This window comes from Salvia hispanica, chromosome 6, assembly GCF_029641045.1.
Source record: "Salvia hispanica isolate PSC_SH4W2 chromosome 6, Shi_PSC_v1, whole genome shotgun sequence".
NCBI lineage: Eukaryota > Viridiplantae > Streptophyta > Magnoliopsida > Lamiales > Lamiaceae > Salvia > Salvia hispanica.
This window is the reverse complement of record NC_142697.1, coordinates 45,169,891-45,192,461: the sequence shown is the minus strand read 5'-3', so window position 1 is coordinate 45,192,461 and position 22,571 is coordinate 45,169,891. Positions and strand designations below refer to the sequence as shown.

General features: G+C 37.4%; 3 protein-coding genes across 3 annotated transcripts; 2 read left to right on the top strand and 1 right to left on the bottom strand.

The window, feature by feature from the left end:
* Positions 1-3,599: 3,599 nt before the first annotated feature.
* Positions 3,600-4,994, bottom strand: LOC148923904 (uncharacterized). Its single transcript, XM_089061639.1, has one exon. The coding sequence runs from the start codon at positions 4,992-4,994 to the stop codon at positions 3,600-3,602; it is 1,395 nt and encodes a 464-aa protein (XP_088917765.1).
* Positions 4,995-12,706: 7,712 nt separating this feature from the next.
* LOC125204799 (uncharacterized) lies at positions 12,707-15,401 on the top strand. The gene is made up of 2 exons (XM_089059934.1): positions 12,707-12,769; positions 13,851-15,401. The coding sequence occupies exon 2, from the start codon at positions 13,861-13,863 to the stop codon at positions 15,250-15,252; it is 1,392 nt and encodes a 463-aa protein (XP_088916060.1). The 5' UTR covers positions 12,707-12,769; positions 13,851-13,860; the 3' UTR covers positions 15,253-15,401.
* A 3,636-nt stretch (positions 15,402-19,037) lies between these two features.
* LOC125208608 (putative disease resistance protein RGA1) lies at positions 19,038-22,341 on the top strand. The gene has a single exon (XM_048108259.2). The coding sequence runs from the start codon at positions 19,110-19,112 to the stop codon at positions 22,071-22,073; it is 2,964 nt and encodes a 987-aa protein (XP_047964216.2). The 5' UTR covers positions 19,038-19,109; the 3' UTR covers positions 22,074-22,341.
* The last annotated feature ends 230 nt before the right edge of the window (positions 22,342-22,571 follow it).

Here is a 22,571-nt window from a genome sequence, read left to right as displayed (position 1 = left end):
GAAAGAGCTTCTCGATCTTTCCGTCAAGCTTAAGACCATCAGGAATGTGTTGGATGATGCAGAAAAGAGAAGAGTGAAGCACGAAAGCACGACTTATGAGATGGACGACATTTTGGATGATGGAAGCTTTTGCTGAGCAAATAGTGTTGGATATTTTAGTGTAATTGGATTAACTTGATTGATCGGTTATTGTTATAATGATACATCATTTAAGTATGGAGGTGCGGAGTGTACGCTTATTTGAATTTATTATGATGTTAGGGGCGAAGCCCCTAAACAGATGAACGGGGGGTCCAAGGGGCAGAGCCCCTGGCTGGGGTCGAGCTGTTTCAGAAATTCATCCGAAATTATAATTTGTGAAAATCGAAGGACTAATTTGCAATTTCGGATACCTTTTGAAAATTAATTATTTTCGGTTAATTTCCCAACGGATGCACTGTTTCGTCAACAGCTGCATCGGTTCATCTTCTTCTTATTTTGATCAATTCTTCTGGTTCATAATCTCATATACACATCTGAATGTTCTGTATTCTCTGAATTTTATTCGATCAAATAACTTTGGTAGAACCACCGAAATTGATTTGATCTGAAAGTGTTTTGCACAACTTTCAGATATCCGTTTTTCTGTTCTCTATATTGAATCTCCCTAACAAATGGTAGTATAAAAATTGTTCAAAATGAGAACATACATACTGTAAATAACAATGATAGAGTTGGTTTGATGGTTAAAGCCCATATAAGATAGATTGGGCTTTGAAGGAAGGCCCACTTCTATGATAAAAGGTACTCCCTACTACTAGCTTTTGGTTGATTTCAGATCAGCATTTATTTAGAGTAAAGTAATGTTTATTTAACTTATTTTTAAAGTTATTACAAAATTATAGTGATGTAAGTAGAGATGTTAAGTGGGCCGGATCGACCTAGCCCAGCCCGGCCCAAGCTTGGTGTGGGCCGACTCAGGCCCGATCCGTTACTGAAATAGAGCGGGCCTGGGCTAGGCTTAGTACTTCAAACAGGCTCCAATTGGGTTGTTTTACAAACCTAGGACTGGCCCGGGCCCAGGACCACTTGAAGCTCGGCCCAGGCCCGGCCCAGTATATATTCTTATAAAATTAGTAATAGAGTATAGTATATTTTATGAATAATTTATGCATAGCTTTTTCATATTAATTTAAATATTTCAAATTACTCCATATACCAAAATAATTAATTCATCCTCACCCACTATACTATTCGAAATTAATTTCTATATTAATGTAGTACTCCCTCCGTTCCACTTTAGGAGTCCCGGTTGAGTTCGGCACGGGTATTAAGAAATATAAAGAAAAGTTAGTGAAAAAAGATAGTGGAATGTGAGTCCTACTTTTATATATTAGTTTTATAATAAAATGTGAGTGGGAAAATGTGATTGGAATGTGGGGCCTATTATCAATAATGGAATATTCCAACCGAGACTCCTAAAATGGGATGCCTAAAAGTAGTAAATCGGGACTCCTAAAGTGGGACGGAGGGAGTATATATTTTCTTCTCGTTATTCTCTATATAAGTATATAATTATAATGTGGATTTTGAACTAATTGACTAATGTGATAGCTAAAATAAAGGAGATAATTCCTAGAAATTGTGATCGTGTCATTAGTTGTTAATTAATTTTTCTTTATAAAATAATATTTCCTTTATTTTAGTGATTGCCTAGTTGTTAATTAATTTTCTTTATAAAATAATATTTCCTTAATTTTAGTGATTGGTTGTTAACTAATTTTTTCTCAATAAAAATAGTGGATCGATCCATACTCCTAGAAATAATCAACATCTCCATAATTATAGTGATTGATCGTTAACTAATTTATCTTTACAAAATAGTGAATTCTAGAACTAAAAATATTTGCATTAATATAGAGATGCATATGTACATGCGTATCAATTCTTCTCATATTCTGGTTCCATGATTATAGCGATAATTAAGTTAAATGTTCTATATATGTAATATATGAATAGTAGGGGAATGTTATATTGCTAACTCAATGCTTAATTGCTAACTACAACTCAATAATAACCATTAGATATTCAAATGAAAGGCCTAGATCATCAACCACGAAATGTCAATAAAAAACGTCAATAAAACATAGGATTAATTCCAAAAAATATCAATAGGGGTATTAATGTCAAGTTAGTTATAACTAATTTTTAAAAGAAATCCCAAAACTTTAAATTCATATAACATATATCAAATTAAAGATAATTTTATAAGGATTCCAACGATATACTACATGCATATGTTCCGACGTCAAAATTTGAAAAAAAAAATCTAGAATTTTCGTATTTTTCGTACACAGGTTAATAATGTCAATGCAACTAAGATAATATATCAATATAAAGCATATACAATGTCAATCCTAAATTTGTGTTGACATTCTCAAAGCATTGTGTTGATATATTCGAAATACTATATTGACATTTTCATCCAAAACTTGGCGTTTTTTTTTTATCTTTTTCGATTTAATTAATAAAAACAAAAATTACACGTGACAAATTGTAGACCACACATTTTTTAAAGTCATGTGGCCTTAAATTAGTTGTAGTTAGCAATTAAATGATGAGTTAGCAATTGATCATTCCCATGAATAGTATATATACATATGTATATTAATAAGATCATCTCTAATTATGGTCTTAGTTTCAATTAATCATTTAGCCGTTTCATATTTCCTTCTATCCTACCAATATTCCATTTTCAATTATAATTTTCATGATTTTAATGCATTTTCTAAAAGTTATATATCTAGCCCAGCCCGGCCCGGCCCAGCCCAGCCCGGCCCACTTACTAACTGGACTCGGGCTGAGCTGGGCCTGCTCAGGTCAACTAAAACCCAGCCCCGGCCCAGCCCGTTACTGACGTGGGCCTGGGCCGAGCCGGGACCAAATATCACTGGTCCTCGACGGGCCCGGCCCGGCCGGCCCACTTGACACCTCTAGATGTAAGTAGTACAGTATATAAGTGGAGTAGTATTTAAAATAAAGAAAGAAAAAGGTATTGATTTATTAAATAAAAATTGATTAATAATATAAGTCAGCTCCGTCAACAATAAACATGTGCTCGATGCAACGTTTGGCACACTACTTGCTTGTGAAAAGGCCTAAAATAAAATATATTCTGCGTCGAAGAGCATGTATCTCATAGGTTGGTTGATAAAGGTAAATACTCCCTCTTTATTAAACTAAGATTTTGTTACGGCACGAATTTTAAGAAATTGGTGGAGTGTGTAATAAATGAAGTGAGGTAGTGGAAAGATGGATCCTTTTGACTTTTTGTACGTTTAGAATTTTGTTTTGTTTTATTTTTATGAAAATAATGGCATTTGAGTGTGATGAATTTATGTCTAAATAGTGGTAGATTCTAAATGTGAGTCTTAAACTGGGATAGAGAGAATACTACTATATTAGTTAATTGAAAAGACACAGCATTGAAAATCCAGAAATTCAAAGCAACAACAATAGGGAAAAAGCAAAGCAAATCCTGGGACAGAAAACGAAAAGGAGGTAGCCAGGATTTGAGTTTATTGGCGCAAAGCAAAAATAAATAGTTGTAAGAAGGTGGTTTAATCGGGGAGCTTGAGCGTGCGGCCTTCATCGATATCGAAATCGAAGTTGTAACAATTGACGCCAGTGTAGGAACCGTCTTCCTTTCGGGTACGGGTGATGCTGCCGTCGTAGGAACTCTTGTCTTGCTGAGTGTAAGAAAAAGGCACGGTGCAGGTGCCCTTGGTCCCAATGTAGCTAACCACAACAGCACTCTTAGCGGGCACAACGACGGACGTGGAAGCGGTAACGGAGGTTGTAATCGTGGAGGTGTTGCTCCACTCAAGCGACCCGGTTACGTCCACAGAGACGGTGATGGAGCCCTTGGCGATGAAGGGTATCTTACCTTCCACGGTGGAGCTGACGCCTGCGGTGACAGACGCGCTGCGGGTGAAAGTGTAAGACTTCTCGTCCTGGTACGTGATCTCCACCGCCATCACAGCCTCCTCGGATGTGTTGTTAGTTACCACGGACTCGCCTGCAATGTAAGGCTGCTCGTCGGATATTCTCCCGGCCCCCAGGTCGTACTCGAGGTTGTAGATCGATCTCTCCAGGATGAGCTCCTGCACCGTGAATCTCGCCGTGTTGGGGATAGTGGCAACGTTGGCGGAGAGGCAGTCCGTGAGGCCGTCGCCGCTCGCGCGGCTGCAGAAGAGCTTCGCTTCGGTGTTGAAGAGGGCGATGCTGCTGTCGCCGACTTTCACCGGCTTGAACCACTCCCCGGGTCCCGTGCTCTCTATAATCCGCACCCAGTTCGGGCGGGGGGCCCAACGATTAGAATTGTTATTAGGAAGTTTGATCTTGAATTCCCCGTTCGACAGAGGGTCGATGCGGAATGCAGCGCTCGGGACGTTGGCGTCGTTGGAGGAGAACTGGAGGTAGTGCTGGCCGTCCTTGAGGATTGTCTGGAGATATTTTCCGTTGTCGCCCTTGAAGGCGATGAAGCCGTCGGACGGGAGTTTAACGATCGACTCCCAGTCCACAAGGCGCATCATGAGGGGCGAAGAAGGAGGATTGCGGATGGCGAAGCGTGTCTGGTCGGCTTCCACTCTAACAAGGTGTCCGGTCTGGACGTGGGTCAAGTTGAAGAAGCCGTCTTTATCGGGAGTGGATGGCTCGAACAAGGTGCACGATGGGTTCGTGGTGTCTTCCACGGGCAAGCTGTTTCGAGCAACGAGGACACCGTCTTCATTCCGGCCCAAGTATTTGTTGGTCCGGGTGTAGCGTAGGTGGACGTAGTTTCGATTGATCAGGGCTGGCTCCACTTCTATCTTCGTGAATGAGTTCAGCTCAAGATCTCCATCGATGGATACCACACCATCTGCTTCACCCCTGTACATTGCCATATAAAAGTAATAATCACCTTGACTTTGATCATAGGTCAGCTTGATGAACCTTGGTAAGTTGGATGCCATGATCTCAAACCTGCTCATATAGGAGTATTAATTAGTCACCAAATACAATACAACAACGTTCAAGTCAGAAATGCATATATCATGTGGCCGGGTAAAATGATCAACTACTACTAGATTCACATAAATAAACCCAACACTATATATATCATGGTATCATAGTAGTATATATATCTGACTTTGAATTTGAGTCAATTCGATCAGAAAAATAGTCCAACCCCTCCAAGGTTCACCTTGAAAGGTTTGAGAGAGGGGTTGGCAAATGAAAACAAATATAACTACTATAACAATATCACATAACAATGTAAGCGGAGAATTGAAACCACTATATGAGTGTAATAAGCCTCTCATCCTATTACCAATTGGTTTTCATTTGGAAATACATAAACTCATTACTTAGAGGATAATATCAATAAAAACAATAATGAGATGTATGGGACTTGCAAAAAAAAAAAATATTAAAAGACGAGAAGAGAAGAGAACCTAAATTGATGAGTAGAAAGGCTAAAGCTTTAATTTTGAGTCAAACTTGTTTGTGTGGTTCTTTGTGGAAATGCATCCACTCTATTTATAGATAAAGTTTAGCATGTTTACATCTTCTAGAGTCCATAGTTTAATTTTGGCACATGGTTCATCTCTTTTTTAATTATTAGCTCACCAAATATTTTATGCTTCAGCAGGCCATATTTGGGAACGATCTGCCAACTACAACATCAAAACATTTTTAAATAGTTATATCCGTTTAACCAAATAAATTAATTAATTTGGCAGTTGGCACATGGTTCATCTATTTTTAATGTCACAAGCATCGACATTTTCCCATAACTACATTATCAAAGAAAATACTCCCTATTTAGTCTTACACATAAGTGTGTTACGTTTTGATAATGAACAATATGTTTTGGTTCATATTTAACGGATTCGTCAAAAATATCAGTTAAATGTATTTTCACCTAATTGATGTGTTAAATATAAACCAAAATATATTGTTTAGGATCAAAAGTTGACACTTTTCAAATGCGTAGGATATCATTCAGTGTGAGTTCCATTTAACTGCAAGCAGTATGACATTTTGTATCCACTTTGTATATTATATTTATTTCTCACTGTATTATAATTATCAATTTATCATGTTTTAATACGAATTATTCATGGAGGATGGAATACGATATAAATATACAGATGAAATAAACCGGCTAACTAATTGCTAGGTTTTGATTTTGAGACAAATTGGTGAAAAAATCCACCAAGATTTGATCAATTTATCGTCAATTCCGCACCCTTATTTATAACATAACTTTGACCACTACGGCCAAAACGTCTGGGGTTCTACATATCTTCAATTTTTTATGTATGGTTTGTCTTAAGTAATTTTTCTTGCCATGGGAGTCTATCTTTAGACACTGGCTCTGTTAGAAAATTTACACAAAGATGGACTATACAATAACAAATGAAGAAGCATAGATTTTTTTGCTATGGAACAATTGAAAAAAATGTCAAAATTATAATATAATCAGCTATTTCTAAAAGTTGTAGGACTGACCAGATTTGACATTGTTTTCGGCAATTTACCCTTGATTTTAGTTAGACTTCCATGGGACTTACGGTCAAGTGATATCCTGTTCTTGGATATCCTCATGATCAAAGAGCAAATTTTATAGTACTTTTTATGTCCGCCATTTAAAGACACATTTTAACTCCACACGGGAACTGAGAAAATTATTTTACTTTAGAAAGAAAATGAGTGAAAATAATTAGTGAAATGTAGGTTTTTTTTTTAATATTAATTTATAGAAAATTGTGAGTCGTGGCGGACTTGTGAAGGGTCATGGGTTTCCATGGAACCCCCAATAATTTTGTAAAATCAAGGGTATTTTAGTATTTCATATTAAAATTAAATCAATTATTATATACTCAATATTTAATTAGGGTTAACCTTCACCATTAATCGGCAGATTCTGCACAATCTACTCCTTCACTTGTTGTGCGCAGTATTCTACTTCTTTCTCTCTAGTTCTCCTTCTTGCTTAAAACATTTTTATTCTTGAACAAAGAATTTTTCTCAATATATTATTTTGATATTGATTGCTTTTACTATAATTTTTTTTATGTATATATAATTAAAAGTGAAAGAAATTGTGACTAATAATTGGCAGAGATAAAGTGAGAAAATTTCACAAGGATCAGGGATCAGTTGTCTTACTAAGAAGATGGCTTATACAAGAAAGCATGAAATATTTTCATTGGTTTATTTGTTAGTCAAGCTATCATTGATCTTGCCAGTGGCCATTGCCTCGGTGGAAAGGGCTTTTTCAGCAACGAAATTCATCAAGAATTCTCTATGTAATACAGTATGAGAAATCAATTGTTTCATGATTGCTTACATATATTGAAAAGGATGAATTTGTTAATGTTACTGATAAAACTATTATGTGCGATTCCAGAAGATGAAGAAAGATGAAGAATAGAAGAGAGAAGTGTTATGATATGATTATATTTTAACTTTTATATTTATACATTGTGATTAATTTATACGTATTTTTTAATTTTATTTTTAAAACTGTTTTTGGACCCCATTATTAAAATTCTGCAGTGTAATAACCTAGTTGAGCACATCATCCACTTACTAAAATTGGAGAAAAACAAAAATCACTTTAATACGTACGTGGGGCATCCAAAATTGACAAAACATGTTTTTGGCTGACGAAGCAAGTAGATAAAGTTTGATATATATAGTAAGGTAGTTGATCTAGAGAACTGTATCTATAACGTAATTTTCGCACATGACCTCTTGCACCATTGAGAAATTTGATAATTTGATTCTTTTGTGATAGAGTCAATGAGAAATGATAATGTTAATCTAGAGATACGTGTGTTTTGGCACAGATAAATTAGTTTCGCACATGGGCTGTTGTACCCATTCAATAAACTACTACTAGTATTTTTCAAATATGTTGAAAATAAGATCTCCTACAATCAAGGAAGAAATATTAGTATATGACATATGAGGAGTGTTTGGGTGCCACCACTTCTTAAAATAACACCATATGACTATTTCTAGCCAATTATTTGTACACGTGGACGAATAATAAGTGGCAAAAAAGGTAAAATACTCGGCCAACAATATGCAACACTGTATACAATAATTTTTCTTGGCCAACAATATCCAACATGCTATACAACAATCTATAGATTGCTGTGTAGCGTTTATAATATTGCTGAATATATGGTGTCATAGTGTCACTTTAAGAGGTGTTGTCATTTTAACATATGATATCTTATATATAGATTATTCTAATTCCTAAACTGTATGATGATGTATATCTCGCGGCCTATAAATCATTCTCAGAAATAATACAATTGATACAAACAAACCTAATATAGATATATTACAAAACTACTACTTTTTAAATATTACTTGAATAAGAGATAATATTTATTTTTAAATCATGAACTCGGGCTAAATCCTACAAAGTAATATAACTAAAATGTGAAAATAAAATATTAAATCATATAATTTGGTTAGATATTAGTAGTATTTTTTTTTCATCTGCAGTAGTTATATCAAGTAAAAAATAAATTAATTTGAAGTATAGCCTCTATCTCCCTCTTTAATCTCTACATATAATTGACACTAGCAGAATTGGGATCATAATCAGCCCGTGGAAACAATAAACGAAAAAAGCAAGAAAGTCAAACAGAGATTTTTATCTATTTAACACGTGAAACTCTGGCGTAATTTAAATTACTATATGTCTAGAGATCTCTACGTCTAGTCCGTTATAAATTAGGGAATCGGATTCCATTGATAAAATAATATTTCCTCTATTAGTCATTAATTGGCACTAATTTCTCTTTGGCCCGTTCCCAATTAAACTAGTACTACTATCCCAATTAAACTAGTACTAGTATTTAATTAGTACTAATTTCTCTTTTCTCTTTTCTTCTTATGTCAAGTCATCATAGCATATTACTACATGTTAAATCATTTAACAATTCAAGATTTAACAAACATAATTCTTTTTCAATGTCATATTTTTAATTTTAATATTAGTATTAATTCTGTTTGAGTTAAACTATATATTCTCTCAATTAAATGTAAAATGATCCACATTTTATAAATATGAGTACCTTTTCACACTATACTTTAGAAAAAAATCATGCAACCTGCTTTGGAAAGCTTGCTAGAATGACGTCTGATGTTTAGCATTTTAATACAGGGTTATCAAGGTTAATCGGCGTCCATAGATCGTCAATCAAGGGGTTGCACGTCGCCAGAACGTTGCCTGTAGATCAAGCGAGAGAGTTTTCTGACTATGGTTTTTGCGTGAAAAGACGTGAAAGATAAAAGATTAATTGCATTTCTTGATTCTATATATGGTCTTCACACATATTTATAATACGTGGGGATACAATAATATCCTACCAAAATATAGTAAATTAAATTTAATAATATCCTATGAAAAAAATATGGAAAATCAATAAACTATGAAAAAAAATAAGGTAAACTAATACTCCCTCCATCTCATAATAGATAACACACTTGGATAGTGATACAAGATTTTAAGAGATGTTGTCTTGGAGAAAAATTCCCTAGTCAAGAATTATCAAAGTGGCAATCCTATGTGGTATGTCACGCCCATAAACTTTTGACAAATGAAAATATATATAACTCAATTCCAACTAGATATATAAAATATGGAAACACTCTAAATATAAATGTACACAATTTATTATATGGAAAGTTTATGCATATTCTATATATAATAGACACACTATATATAAACACTAATATATATACCCACATGTGATTGTATTAAGATGACAACCACTTTTAAAATGACAATGTACCAACAATGTGAACCCTTAGATTTAGGAGCAGATTCAATCTTAGCCTACCATGCGACTGGCTTGCTTGCTTGCCTATGTTATCGTAGATTGCTTGATTATCTTTGATTTCGTATCACATATTGCTTGGAACCATATGCCGAATTGTTTGTCTATGTATCGCAGATTGCTTCCCTAGGTTGTCATTTTAACTATGGTGCCACAATAGTGCTTTGATTTCGTATCTCTTATTACTTGTCTAGGTTGTCATTTTAACTAGTGTGCCACAGTAGTGCTTTGATTTCGTAAATATATGGCCGAGGGGTAGAGTTGCAAGAATGCAATGGCTAGTTGGACCCAGAGTAAAGCTGTCAATCCCGCCTATGGAACTTAGAGTTTGAAATTTCTAACCCTAATCCTATGCAGGCTACTCATCCCTCTTACTTTACCAATTATGCATTAGTTCACGTGCTATTTTAAATGTTTATATTTTTACTGAGTACTTATTTTATAAGTACTTATTTTTATAAGAATACTAATAAAATATGAGTAAAATGAGTAATTGGAACGCGAGTTCTAAATAGTAAAAATAAGAATATCAATTAATCATGGACGAATAAAAAAGAAAATTAGTGCCTCTCCGCAAACTAGCTGCAGTAGAAGGCGCTTCGACTTGAGACGCAGAAGTGGCAAAGGAAGCGACTAATTAATCATATAGGCACGGCCCCTTAGGGGTCTGAAACGGCGCTTCAACTGAAGAAGAAACTGAAGGAGTATTATTTTATTAGTGGAATCCGATTCCTTATTAATGACAGCCTAGCTAGGCAGATCTCTAGACATATAATACTAATTACGCCTAGTTTCACGTGTTAAATATTTTGTTTATATTTTCCACGGGCTGATTATTATAGTAATTTATTACTCTCTCCTTATCTCTTATTGTAATAATTAAATAAGTATTTTGTAATATATTTATAACATGACTGTAAAACCAATTTGATATATATTCTCATAATGAGAAACATTCTTACACACATAAAAATAAGACATTGTTTTATTTTGATAAAAGGATCGAAAATACTACTTATGTTTGTTTGTATCAATTGTATTATTTCTGAAAATTATTTAGGAATTAGAATAAGCTAGACTATACAATTTAGGAATTAGAATAATCTATAAATGAGAACTATACCGTTTACTAATATTTCTTCTTTGATTGTAGGAGATTTCTTTCCAACATAGGAGTATTTGAAAAATACTAATCTATTGAATGGGTACAAGAGCCCATGTGCGAAACTAATTTATTTGTCCCAAATCACATATCTCTAGATTCATATTATCATTTCGATTCTATCACAAAAGAATAAAATTATCATATTTCTCAGTGGTGCACGAGGTCATGTGAGCAAATTACGTTTTACTATGTGCCAAATTAGAAGGTCTCTAGATCAACTACCTTACTAAGCTACAAACTTTATATACTTCCATTGTCAGCCAAAATAGATGTTTCATCATTTTTGGTTATCCACGTATTAAAGCCATTTTTACTTTTTCTCCATTTTTAGTAAGTGGATCATATGCTAAATTAACTATTTTATTCACATTTTAATAGTAATTAATATGACAAAACAGAAACCACATTCTACGAATTTCTTTCACTCATTTCCTTTCAAAGGTAAAATAATTTCTTAGTTCTCATGCATAGTAAAAACGTGTCTTGAAATGGCAGAAATCACTTGGCCTTAAGTTCCACGGAAGTCTGACTAAAATCAAGGGTAAATTTCCCAAAAAAATGTCAAAATTTGGTGTCATGTAACTTTAAAAAATAGCCGATTATATCATAATTTTGACAATTGTCCCATAGCGAAAAAAATCTATGCGTATTCATTTGTTATGTATAGTTCATCATTGGTTAAATAGAATAACAGATCCAGTGTCCAAAGAGAGATTTATAAGGCAAGAAAAATTACTGAAGACATACTTTACATAAAAAAAATTGAAGATATCTAGGACCCTAGATATTTTGGCCCCAGCTGTCAAAGTTATGTTATAATCAGCTATTTTTGAAACTGCATAAGACCAAAAATTGATCAAACTTGGTGGATTTTCATCGATTTGTAGTAAAAGTGAGTGGAATGAGTTAGTGGAAAGTGAGGTGTACCTACTATTTATAGTAAAAGTGAACCGAGACTCCTAATGGCGGACAAACTAAAATGGTAAACCGGGCTCCTAATGCCGGACAGAGGGAGTAATACAATAAAATATAACCCACACTCCACTAACTTTTTTCACTCATTTCCTTTCTAAAGTAAAATAAATTCTTAGTTCCCATGCCAAGTCAAAACGTGTCTTTAAATGGCGGATATAGAAAGTACTATAAAATTTGCTCTTTTTGGATAGCATGAGGATATCCAAAAGTATAATGTCATTCTGCAGTTAAATGGAATTCACATTGAATGCAAGGCACATCATAAAAGTGTTAGCTTTTGATCTTAAACAATATACTGTATTTTGGTTTATATTGAACACAACAACTAGGTTAAAATGTTGTTGACTGTTTATTTTTGACGAATCCATTAAATGTGAATCAACACATATTGTTCAGGATAAAAAGATAACACACTTATTGTGTAAGATCAAATAGGTTTTTTTCATTTTAATATCGTAGTTGTGGGAAAATGTCGATGCTTGGGACATTAAAATATTGGTGGATCGTTCCAGAAATATGGACGGCTGAAGCATATATAGTATTTGGTGAGATAATAATTAAAAAGAGATGAACCATGTGCCAAATTAATTAATTTATTGGTTAAACGGCTATAACTACGGAGCATAGAAGATGCAGACATGCTAAACTTCATCTATAAATAGAGGGATACATTTCCACAAAGAACCACACAAACAAGTTTGATTCAAAATTAAAGCTTTAGCCTTTCTACTTATCAATTTAGGTAATCTTCTCTCCTCGCCTTTTTTTTTTGCAAGTCCTATATATCTCGTAGTTGTTTTTATTGCTATCATCCTAAGTAATGAGTTTATGTTTGCATTGGTAAAAAATCATAAGGTTCCATCTTAAAACCAATTGGTGATAGGATGAGAGGCTTATTAAGCTTATATAGTGATTTCAATTCTCTCCTTGCATCGATACGTGATATTGTATTTTTGTTTTCATTCGCCAACACCTCTTTCAAGGGGTTGGACTATTTTGCTGTCTGGTTGGATCAACCCTCTATCGAATTGACCCAAATATAAAGCTAGATATACTGTTGGGTGAGTCTTAGTTTCAGCCCAATTATACTATAATACCATGTTAAACATGGATGAATTAAGAGATAAAAGATACTACTCCAGATGAAAGAGAGAGCAAGGTGTTTGTTATATTTCCCTGAGTTAGAGGTTTTGAACACCTTGTTTGTAGAAAATGTGCATAATGTAATACTCCCTCCGTCCCACATAATTTGTTCCACTTTTTCATTTCGGTCCATCCTACATAATTTGTCCCACTTTTTCATTTCGGTCCATCCTACATAATTTGTCCCATTTCACTTTTACCAGTTTTGGTAGTGAACCCCATACTCCACTAACTCATTTCAACTCACATTTTATTATAAAACTAATATATATAAATAGGACTCACATTTCACTAACTCATTTTTCATTACATTTCTTAAAATCCGTGTCCGGTCAAAGTGAAACGAATTATGTGGGACGGAGGGAGTATTATAGTAGAGTACATATATTGGGTACAGTTAAGTGTGCATAAATATAGGAATTTAAGATGAGTATTCCGTAATATGGTAATTTTATTTGTCTTCACTATTCTTGATTTCTTCTATATAGTTTTGTTTTATCCTCCAACATGTATACTCCCCGGCCTATAAAAATATGTGCATTTTCCATTTTGAAAAGTTATCCCAATTTATTACCCGAATACATCAACTTATTTACGACTTATACCACCATTAAACACCTTTATTTTTGTGTTCAATCTAGTAGTAGTAATTCAAAAGTATTTATATGATGGAAGTGCAGATTGGAGATCATGGCATCCAACTTACCAAGGTTCATCAAGCTGCCAAATCCAAGTGAAGGTGGACGTGAAGATTACTATGAAGTGGCAATGTACAGGGGTGAAGCAGACGGCATTGTATCTTTAGATGGAGATCTAGAGCTCAACTCCTTCACCAAGATAGAAGTCGAGCCAGCCCTGATCAATCGAAACTACGTCCACCTCCGCTTCACCCGAACCAACAAATACTTGGGGCGGAATGAAGACGGCCTCCTCGTTGCTCGAAACACCTTCCCCGTGGAAGACACCACCCTCCCTTCCTGCACCCTGTTCCAGCCATCTTCCCCCGATCAAGCCGGCCTCTACGACCTCACCCACGTCCAAACGGGCTACCTTGTCAGACAGGATGGTAGTGGGCTACGCTTCTCCATCCGAAATCCTCCTTCCTCGCCACACAAGCTGCGCCTTGTGGACTGGGAGACAACAGTTAAACTCCCGCTCGACGGCTATATTGCCTTCAAGGGAGACAACGGAAAATATCTCCAAACAATCCTCAAAGACGGCCAACGCTACCTCCAGTTCTCCTCCGACGATCCCAACATTGAGAGCGCAGCGTTCCGTGTCGAGCCTCTATCGAATGGGGATTACAAAGTATTCCTCCCGGATCGTTCTCGGTGGTTCGCCAATCCTAACTGGGTTTCGACCGTAGGGAGTACGCAGCGTGGCGAATGGTTTAGGCCGGTCAAAGTCGGCGAAAGCGGCGTCGCCCTTCTCAACACCGCGGCCACGCTCTTCTGCAGCCGCGCGAGCGGCGACGGCCTCACTGACTGCCTTCGCGCCAACGTCGGGACTATTCCAAACACGGCAAGGTTCACGGTGCAGGAGCTCGTTCTGGAGAGATCGATCTACAACCTCGACTACGACCTGGATTTCGGGAGAATATCCGGCGAACAGCCTTACCTGGCAGGCGAGTCCGTGGTTACCAACAACACATCCGAGGAGGCTGTGATGGCGGTGGAGATCACGTACCAGGACGAGAAGTCTTACACTTTCACCCGCAGCACGTCTGTCACTGCGGGCGTCAGCTCCACCGTCGAAGGCAGCATACCCTTCATCGCCAAGGGCTCCATCACCGTCTCTGTGGACGTAACCGGGTCGCTTGAGTGGAGCAACACCTCCACGATTACAACCTCCGTTACCGCTTCCACGTCCGTCGTTGTGCCCGCTAAGAGTGCTGTTGTGGTTAGCTACATTGGGACCAAGGGCACCTGCACCGTGCCTTTTTCTTACACTCAGCAAGACAAGAGTTCCTACGACGGCAGCATCACCCGTATCCGAAAGGACGACGGTTCCTACACTGGCGTCAATTGTTACAACTTCGATTTCAAGATCGATCAAGGCCGCACGCTCAAGCTCCCCAATTAAACCACCTTCTTTCAACTTTTTATTTTTGCTTTGCGCCAATAAACTCAAATCCTGGCTAGCTCCTTTTCCTTTTCTGTCCCAGGATTTGCTTTGCTTTTTCCCTGTTGTTGTTGTGCTTTGAATTTCTGGATTTTCATGTACGATTTCCTTTTGATTTCAATCAAGTATTGCTGTGTCTTTTCAATTAACCAACCTATCTACTTGTTCCACTATTTCTTAATTCCAACTCACTATCTAAAGATGTATTATATTTGAGGCCTTTTCACGAGCAAATAGTGTGCCAAACGTGTTGAAAAGTAAAAATACGGAAAATAAAAACACTCAAAGCTATATCGACTACATTGTATTTGGTTTGAATTGTTCTTTGTGATACATTGTATATCTCTATTTATAGGACTAGAGAAGTAAATGTGTCTAGGGACTTATGAACTTGAGACTCTACCATAATAACTATATATTCCCTCGAGACCCCAAAGGTACTCTTTCCCACAATTTTGAGATTCTCATATTCTATTTCCAACACTCCCCCTCAAGTTGAATATCGAGTTTTTCGACACTTAATTTGCACGATCTTCACTTTGATAAATAGTTTATACTCGTATTTAGAGTGCTTCAATTTTTCTGATGACAGTTTAGCTCGTGTCTAGAGCCATCTTTGGCAGTTTTAGCTCATGCCATTAGGAGCCATCTTGGCAGTTTTAGCTCGTGCCATTAGGAGCCATCTTCGGCAGTTTTAGCTCATGCCATAGGAGCCATCTTGGCAGTTTTAGTTCATGCCATTAGGAGTCATCTTAGTAGTTTTAGCTCGTGCCATTAGGAGCCATCTTCGGTAGTTTTAGCTCATGCCATAGGAGCCATCTTGGCAGTTTTAGCTCGTGCCATTAGGAGCCATCTTCGGCAGTTTTAGCTCATGCCATAGGAGCCATCTTTGGTAGTTTTAGCTCATGCCATTAGGAGCCATCTTGGCAGTTTTAGCTCGTGCCATTAGGAGCCATCTTCGGCAGTTTTAGCTCGTGCCATTAGGAGCCATCTTCAGCAGTTTAGCCATTCAGAGTGGCCTCTTCACGGATTCTCACCATTATCTTCTCGGCTGGTCATCGTCCCTTTTCCAAAAAATTTCAATCTTCAACCCGTCAGCAGGCAACAACCTCTCCGGTCCACCGTCCGAACACCGTGAGCTCTTCATGATGACCTCTGTCTATCCCGTCGGCTCACTCTGCTCTATCGTCGACCTTAGGCTCTGCAGATTTCTCGACGGCATCTGCTTGGTGCCGGTGCCGATCCCGCTCTATTCCCGGCAATCTTCCAGGCCTCTCATAGGCTGCCCTATTCTCCCTATCAGATGAAGGACTCCATTTTAGGGTCTTTCCTGTCTGCTTCTTTTCCGGACGGCAACACCAGTATACTTTCTCGACTCAACTCAATTTGGTGATGAGTTTTTCGGTCAGATACTTCCTCTCCTCCGGTAGGATACTTCATTTCCCCTCTGCCGGATAACTGCTTATGTATTTTCTTCTCTTATGGAGGTGGAGACTCATCTCTTCCATAACTGCTCCTCTGCAGTCTTCTACTCCGTCTGTGGCGGCTCCTCCGCCAACTCGTAGGTGTGTGTAAACTTCGGCCAGCTGCTTCTTCATCGGTTGGAGCTTCTTCTCCCCCTCGGCCGGACAAACCGAGGACCCCTCCTCTGTTTTCTTCTCTTGACAGCGGCTGGGCGGCACCGCTCTATTGGCACCATTGATCTCTTGGTTGGGCTGCTCTCGACAGCCACGGCTCTTCTTTCGGTGGTACACACTGTCCTGCTCTCTCTCGGCATTCTTCTAGGCACGATGAATCGTTTGGCAGTGTTTGTCGTCTCCCCCTCGCCGGACGATTCATCGAATTCTCTTCTTCCATTTTTTGTGTTTATAAGATTGTGAAAGATGCTTGGTTGGGCTGCTACTCTGCGGCCTTTTTGACAGCATCGGTTCTTTCCTCTGCTATGGCTGTCCGACGACTTCACTTTCGGAGTCTTCTTGCCTTCCTCTCTTAGATCTCTCTTGCTCGCTTCCACCTCCAGATCGATGCTCAAACCGGCGACCAATCGACCCCTACTTGCTAGTTCTCCGTCGGCTCTATCGCCGCTTGCTGCTGCTGGCAATGAGTTGGTGTCTGCATTCAATCAGCCTTCTCTGTTTTGAAGAGGGAGACTTGGCTCATGCTGTGGCTTTGAAGTTGAGTAGAGAGTGGCTGAAAAATTAATTACTTCGGTGGACAGAAGGCTTGAATTTTGGTGATTTTTTTTTTATTTTTAACAAACTAACAAAGGATTGTTGGTGAAGAACATTCTGTTGGGTAGAATTTCAGCCTCTTGCTGCCCTCCTCATTTGATTGATTTTTTTTTTTTTTTGCTATAGAGACAGATCGATCCATACGGAGGATCGAACCTGCTCTGATACCATGTTGAAAAGTAAAAATGCGGAAAATAAAAACACTCAAAGCTATATCGACTACATTGTATTTGGTTTGAATTGTTCTCTGTGATACATTGTACATCTCTATTTATAGCACTAGAGAAGTAAATGTGTCTAGGGACTTATGAACTTGAGACTCTACCATAATAACTATATATATTCCCTTGAGACCCCAAAGGTACTCTTTCCCACAATCTTGAGACTCTCATATTCTATTTCCAACAAAACGTTGCATCGAACAGATGGCCTATACTGTTGACGGAGCTGAGTTAAATTATAATTACTCCGTCTCATACAAATAGTTCATATCCATTTATGACAACCTTTTTCTCATTCTTTTTTATTTTACTCTTTTATTTTAGTATTATTTATTGCCCTACAATCCACTACACAATTTCAATACTTTTTCTCCTTTTCTCTTACTTTACCAAATTATGCATTAAAACTCGTGTCAAATCTAAAGGGTCTATTTCTATGGGACGGAGAGAGTAAACTTTACTAATCAATTTTTATTTAATACTCGATATACTATCTTACAGTAATACATTTAAAAATAAGATGAATAAACATTACTTTACTCTCAATAAATGCTTATCTGTAATCATCCAAAAGCTAGTTGTAGACTTGTAGTAGTACCTTTTATCATAGAAGCCCAATCTATCTTATATGGGCTTTAACCATCAAACCAACTCTATTTTTATGGGCCTTCCTTCAAAGCCCAATCTATCTCATATGGGCTATGGGCTAATGGGCTTTAACCATCAAACCTACTCTATCTTTATGGGCCTTTCTTCAAAGCCGATCACGACAATTCGATCTCCCTTTCTGGAGTTAGAAGGCACTCCAAATTTATCTAATATGTCTAATATTTTTTATACAGTATAAATTCACTTACGAAAAAATATAATCAATATTATTTGATATAATCTTAAAAAACTGATTTTAATTTTACCAGATAAGGACAATAGAGTTATCTAATAGATTGTGGCTTTTAGTCACAAAAACTGATATAAACCCCACTATTTAGAAAAGTGTGAAACAAAAATCTAATTTCAAATTTAATATGCATAGTAGTAATATTTTCTATGCTCACACAAATGGAAAATCTAGTAGGTTCCAAAATATGGTCTTGGATATGAAGCTAACTATAACGTTATCTATTCAAAAAAGAATGCTTTAAAATATGCTCTAGGATTTAAAGCTGACTATAACTTTATCTTTACAAGAAAAGAATATGTTAGCCCCACACACAAACAACAATGGAATAACGTTATCTTCACTTTCCAAAAGAAAGCATGGAATCAATAATAGTATTAAAGGTGGAAATCGAGATAATGGATTGTGTATTCAAGAGAAGAAAATATAACGAAAAACAAAAATACACTTCCAAATTCAGGTGAAAAAATGGCGGATGCTGTGATTTCAGTAGTGGTGGAGAGGTTTGCAGCTATCATAGAAGATCAAATTCGGTACGAAATCAATTTGGTGAGAGGCGTGGAGAAGGAGCTTCTCAATCTTTCCGATAAGCTCAAGACGATCAGAAATGTGTTGGATGATGCGGAAAGGAAAGGCGTGAATGATCAAAGCGTCAAAAGTTGGTTGAAGAAGCTCGAAGCTACGGCTTATGAGATGAACGATCTTTTGGATGAATGGAACTACACTCTTCTCAAACATAAGATGGAAGCTTCTGCTGAGCCTGAGCCCGAGCCTAAGAAAATGGTATGCTGCTCCTTCACCCCATCTTCGTGTTTAAGTTTCAAGAAAGTTACTATTCGTCGTGATACTGCCAAGAAAATAGAAAATTTGAAAGCCACACTTGATCAGATCTTAAAGGAGAAAGATGACTTTGGATTTGTCGTCTCTCTTCCTGCAACTGATCATGTGTCTAATCATTGGAAAATTCAATCGACATCTTCGATTGAAGTAGAAAAAATTGAGGGTGGGGACATAGAGAGGAATAAGAAGTTGATAGTGAGTAAACTGATGCTTGAGGGTTCCAAACATACCCAAATTCTGTGTATAGTTGGGATGGGGGGACTTGGGAAGACGACTCTTGCCCAACTTGTTTATAACGATACTCCGTTGGTGAAGGATGTTTTCGATATAAGAATTTGGGTATGTGTTTCTGATCCGTTTGATGTGGCTGAGGTTGCGAGAGGGATTGTCGAGAGTGTAACGAAAGTGAGTATGCCGACAAATGTCAACCAATTAGGAACGGTACTAGAAAAACTTAGAGATTGTATTTCAGGAAAGAGATTTCTTCTAGTCCTTGATGATGTTTGGACAGATAGATACGACGAATGGGAACCCCTGAAAATCAATCTTAGAGATGGTGCAGCAGGCAGTAAGATTCTAGTGACAACAAGAAAAGCAACGGTAGCTAAGATGATGGATACCTTAGACGACGATATCTATCGACCAGAACAGCTCACTGAGGACGAGTGTTGGTTATTAATGCGTCGGATATCACTTTCAGGAAGGAGTGAGGAGGAATGTGGAGTATTGGAGAAAGTTGGGAAGAAAATAGCTAGTAAGTGCAAGGGACTGCCTCTTGCTGCTAATGTTTTGGGAAGACTTTTGCAGCTCAAGACTAGTTTGGAAGAGTGGGAAGATGTAGACAAGAGTGAAATATGGGAATTGGAGAATGCGAGTGTAGATCTATTTCCTCATTTGGTTTTAAGCTACAATGAATTATCCCCATCTCTTAAGCGTTGTTTTTCATATTGTGCTGTCTATCCTAAAGATTACAAATTTCATGCGGAGGCCTTGATAGAAGAGTGGATGGCATTAGGTTATTTGGGGCCTGTAAGTGGAAATCGTCGAGCGGAACTAAAAGGGAGAGAGTTCTTGAACAACTTAGCAATGCGTTCTTTGTTTCAAGACATTGAGAAAAGTGAGTTTGGGGAGCAGATAGAATCATGTAAAATGCATGATATAGTTCATGATTTTGCTCTATTTCTTAGGCAGAATAATGAGGTTGCAGATGCGAGAAAGATGAGTTGCCAAGTTTGCGATCCTCTTGTAGTTTCTCAAGCTCGAGAGTACCGTTGCTTATTTTGGGACAAGGAAAGTCCTCTTGAACATTGTGATTGCGTGACTAGTGTTAGGGTCATAAGAACTACATGGGGTTTCAGTGGTTCTCTTCCACAGGGCATGGAAAAATTGATTCACTTGAAATGGTTGGATTTAGATCATTGTACTAGAATACCAAAGGATGAGTTCGAAATCATATGTAAGCTTTATTTCTTGCAAACTCTTATCTTATCATATTGCTGCCTAACAGAGATTCCACGAGATATTGGGAATTTGGTTCATTTGAGACGACTTAGCTTAAATGGGAATGGACAATTGAAGGAGTTACCCGAGAGAATTTGTAGTTTGGTTGAATTGCAAACTCTTTCCCTAGCACGCTGCGATGTGCTAGAGATTCACGAAAAAATTGGGAATTTGGTTCAGTTAAGACTACTTGACTTAAGTGGGAATAGTTGTTTACTGAAGTTACCAGAGAGCATTTGTAGTTTGGTTGAACTGCGAACCTTGAATATCGAATCCACTTTTGTCGGATATTTGCCTGAAGCAATAGGCGAGTTAAGTAATCTTCATACACTGCGACTGAGTCATTTCAGAGTAGGAAGTGCTTCCAACAAGTTGGGATTTCTGAAAAAAATATTCCATCGTCTTACTAGATCTAGAATTCTAAGTTTGGAATTCTTCTTTAGTAGTAAGAGCGAAATGGTGGAGTTGGTTGAGGATGCTCGAGAAGCAGAGTTAAAGACACTCTTTGAAAAACTCGAAAGTCTCAAGATAAGGTTCTACAGTCGGATGGATGAAAAGGAGCAGTCATCATCATCATCTTCATTGTGGATGGAGTTGATAGAAGCTCTCGTGCCCCATCACAACTTGAAGGAACTGAGAATCAGTGGCTACGGAGGCTCCACGCTTCCGGCTATGTGGAAACTACCTGACTTGGAAATACTTACGTTGGATGAGATGAACCAATTGAAGATGGTTGGAAGGGAGTTTTTAGGAATAGAATCTTCATCTGATGATGATTTTGTTGCATTTCCTAAACTCAGGGAGCTATCAATTTTTTCCTGCTACAAATGGGAGGATTGGGAGGACTTAACGGAGGAAGAAGAAGAATCTGAGGCCATCTCCGTCATGCCATGTCTCACAAACTTGACTGTAAATTGGTGTCGGACTTTGAAGAAGCTTCCGCACCGCCTCCTGCATAAGGTCTCCCCGTCTCTGCGGTCGTTGAGTATTATCAATTCTACATTACTACACGAAATGTACAATAACAAGGAAAGTTCGGGTTGGAGATCCATATCCCAACATAATCCCCATTTACGACTCCCAGGGCATTAGTCCAACGGATGGACTGTGACAACGACATCATAAGAAGACGTCCAGCCCGTTTCAAAGATTAGCTACTTATTGTTTAGATCAGTTCATTGATTGAATGTAGTAGGAATAGAGAGTCGAGCGTACTTATAAGCTCCATGTCGGGTTTTCTTTGTTGGTTCTTTCCCGATATGCAGAAGAGAGTCAGAATCAACCCTAGGGTCCTTAGTTGATATAAATAGGAATCTTGTTATCTTAATTCATTTAAGTAATGATAAGAATCCTTCTATTATATTCTTTCTCTCGCAACTTCACAAACTGCTCTTTTTTTCACCGATTCTATCTTCTTGGAGAGAATTCCGATCGTTGAGTAAATATTTTATAGAACCAAATGTAGGAGGCACTACAACTGTTCGACATAAATCCACACAGAACTGGAAGTTGAGTCTATTTGTGTAACTATTCAAAATATGTGCAATACTAAATGAAGATTCTAGTGCTATTATCATTATAAGAATGCTA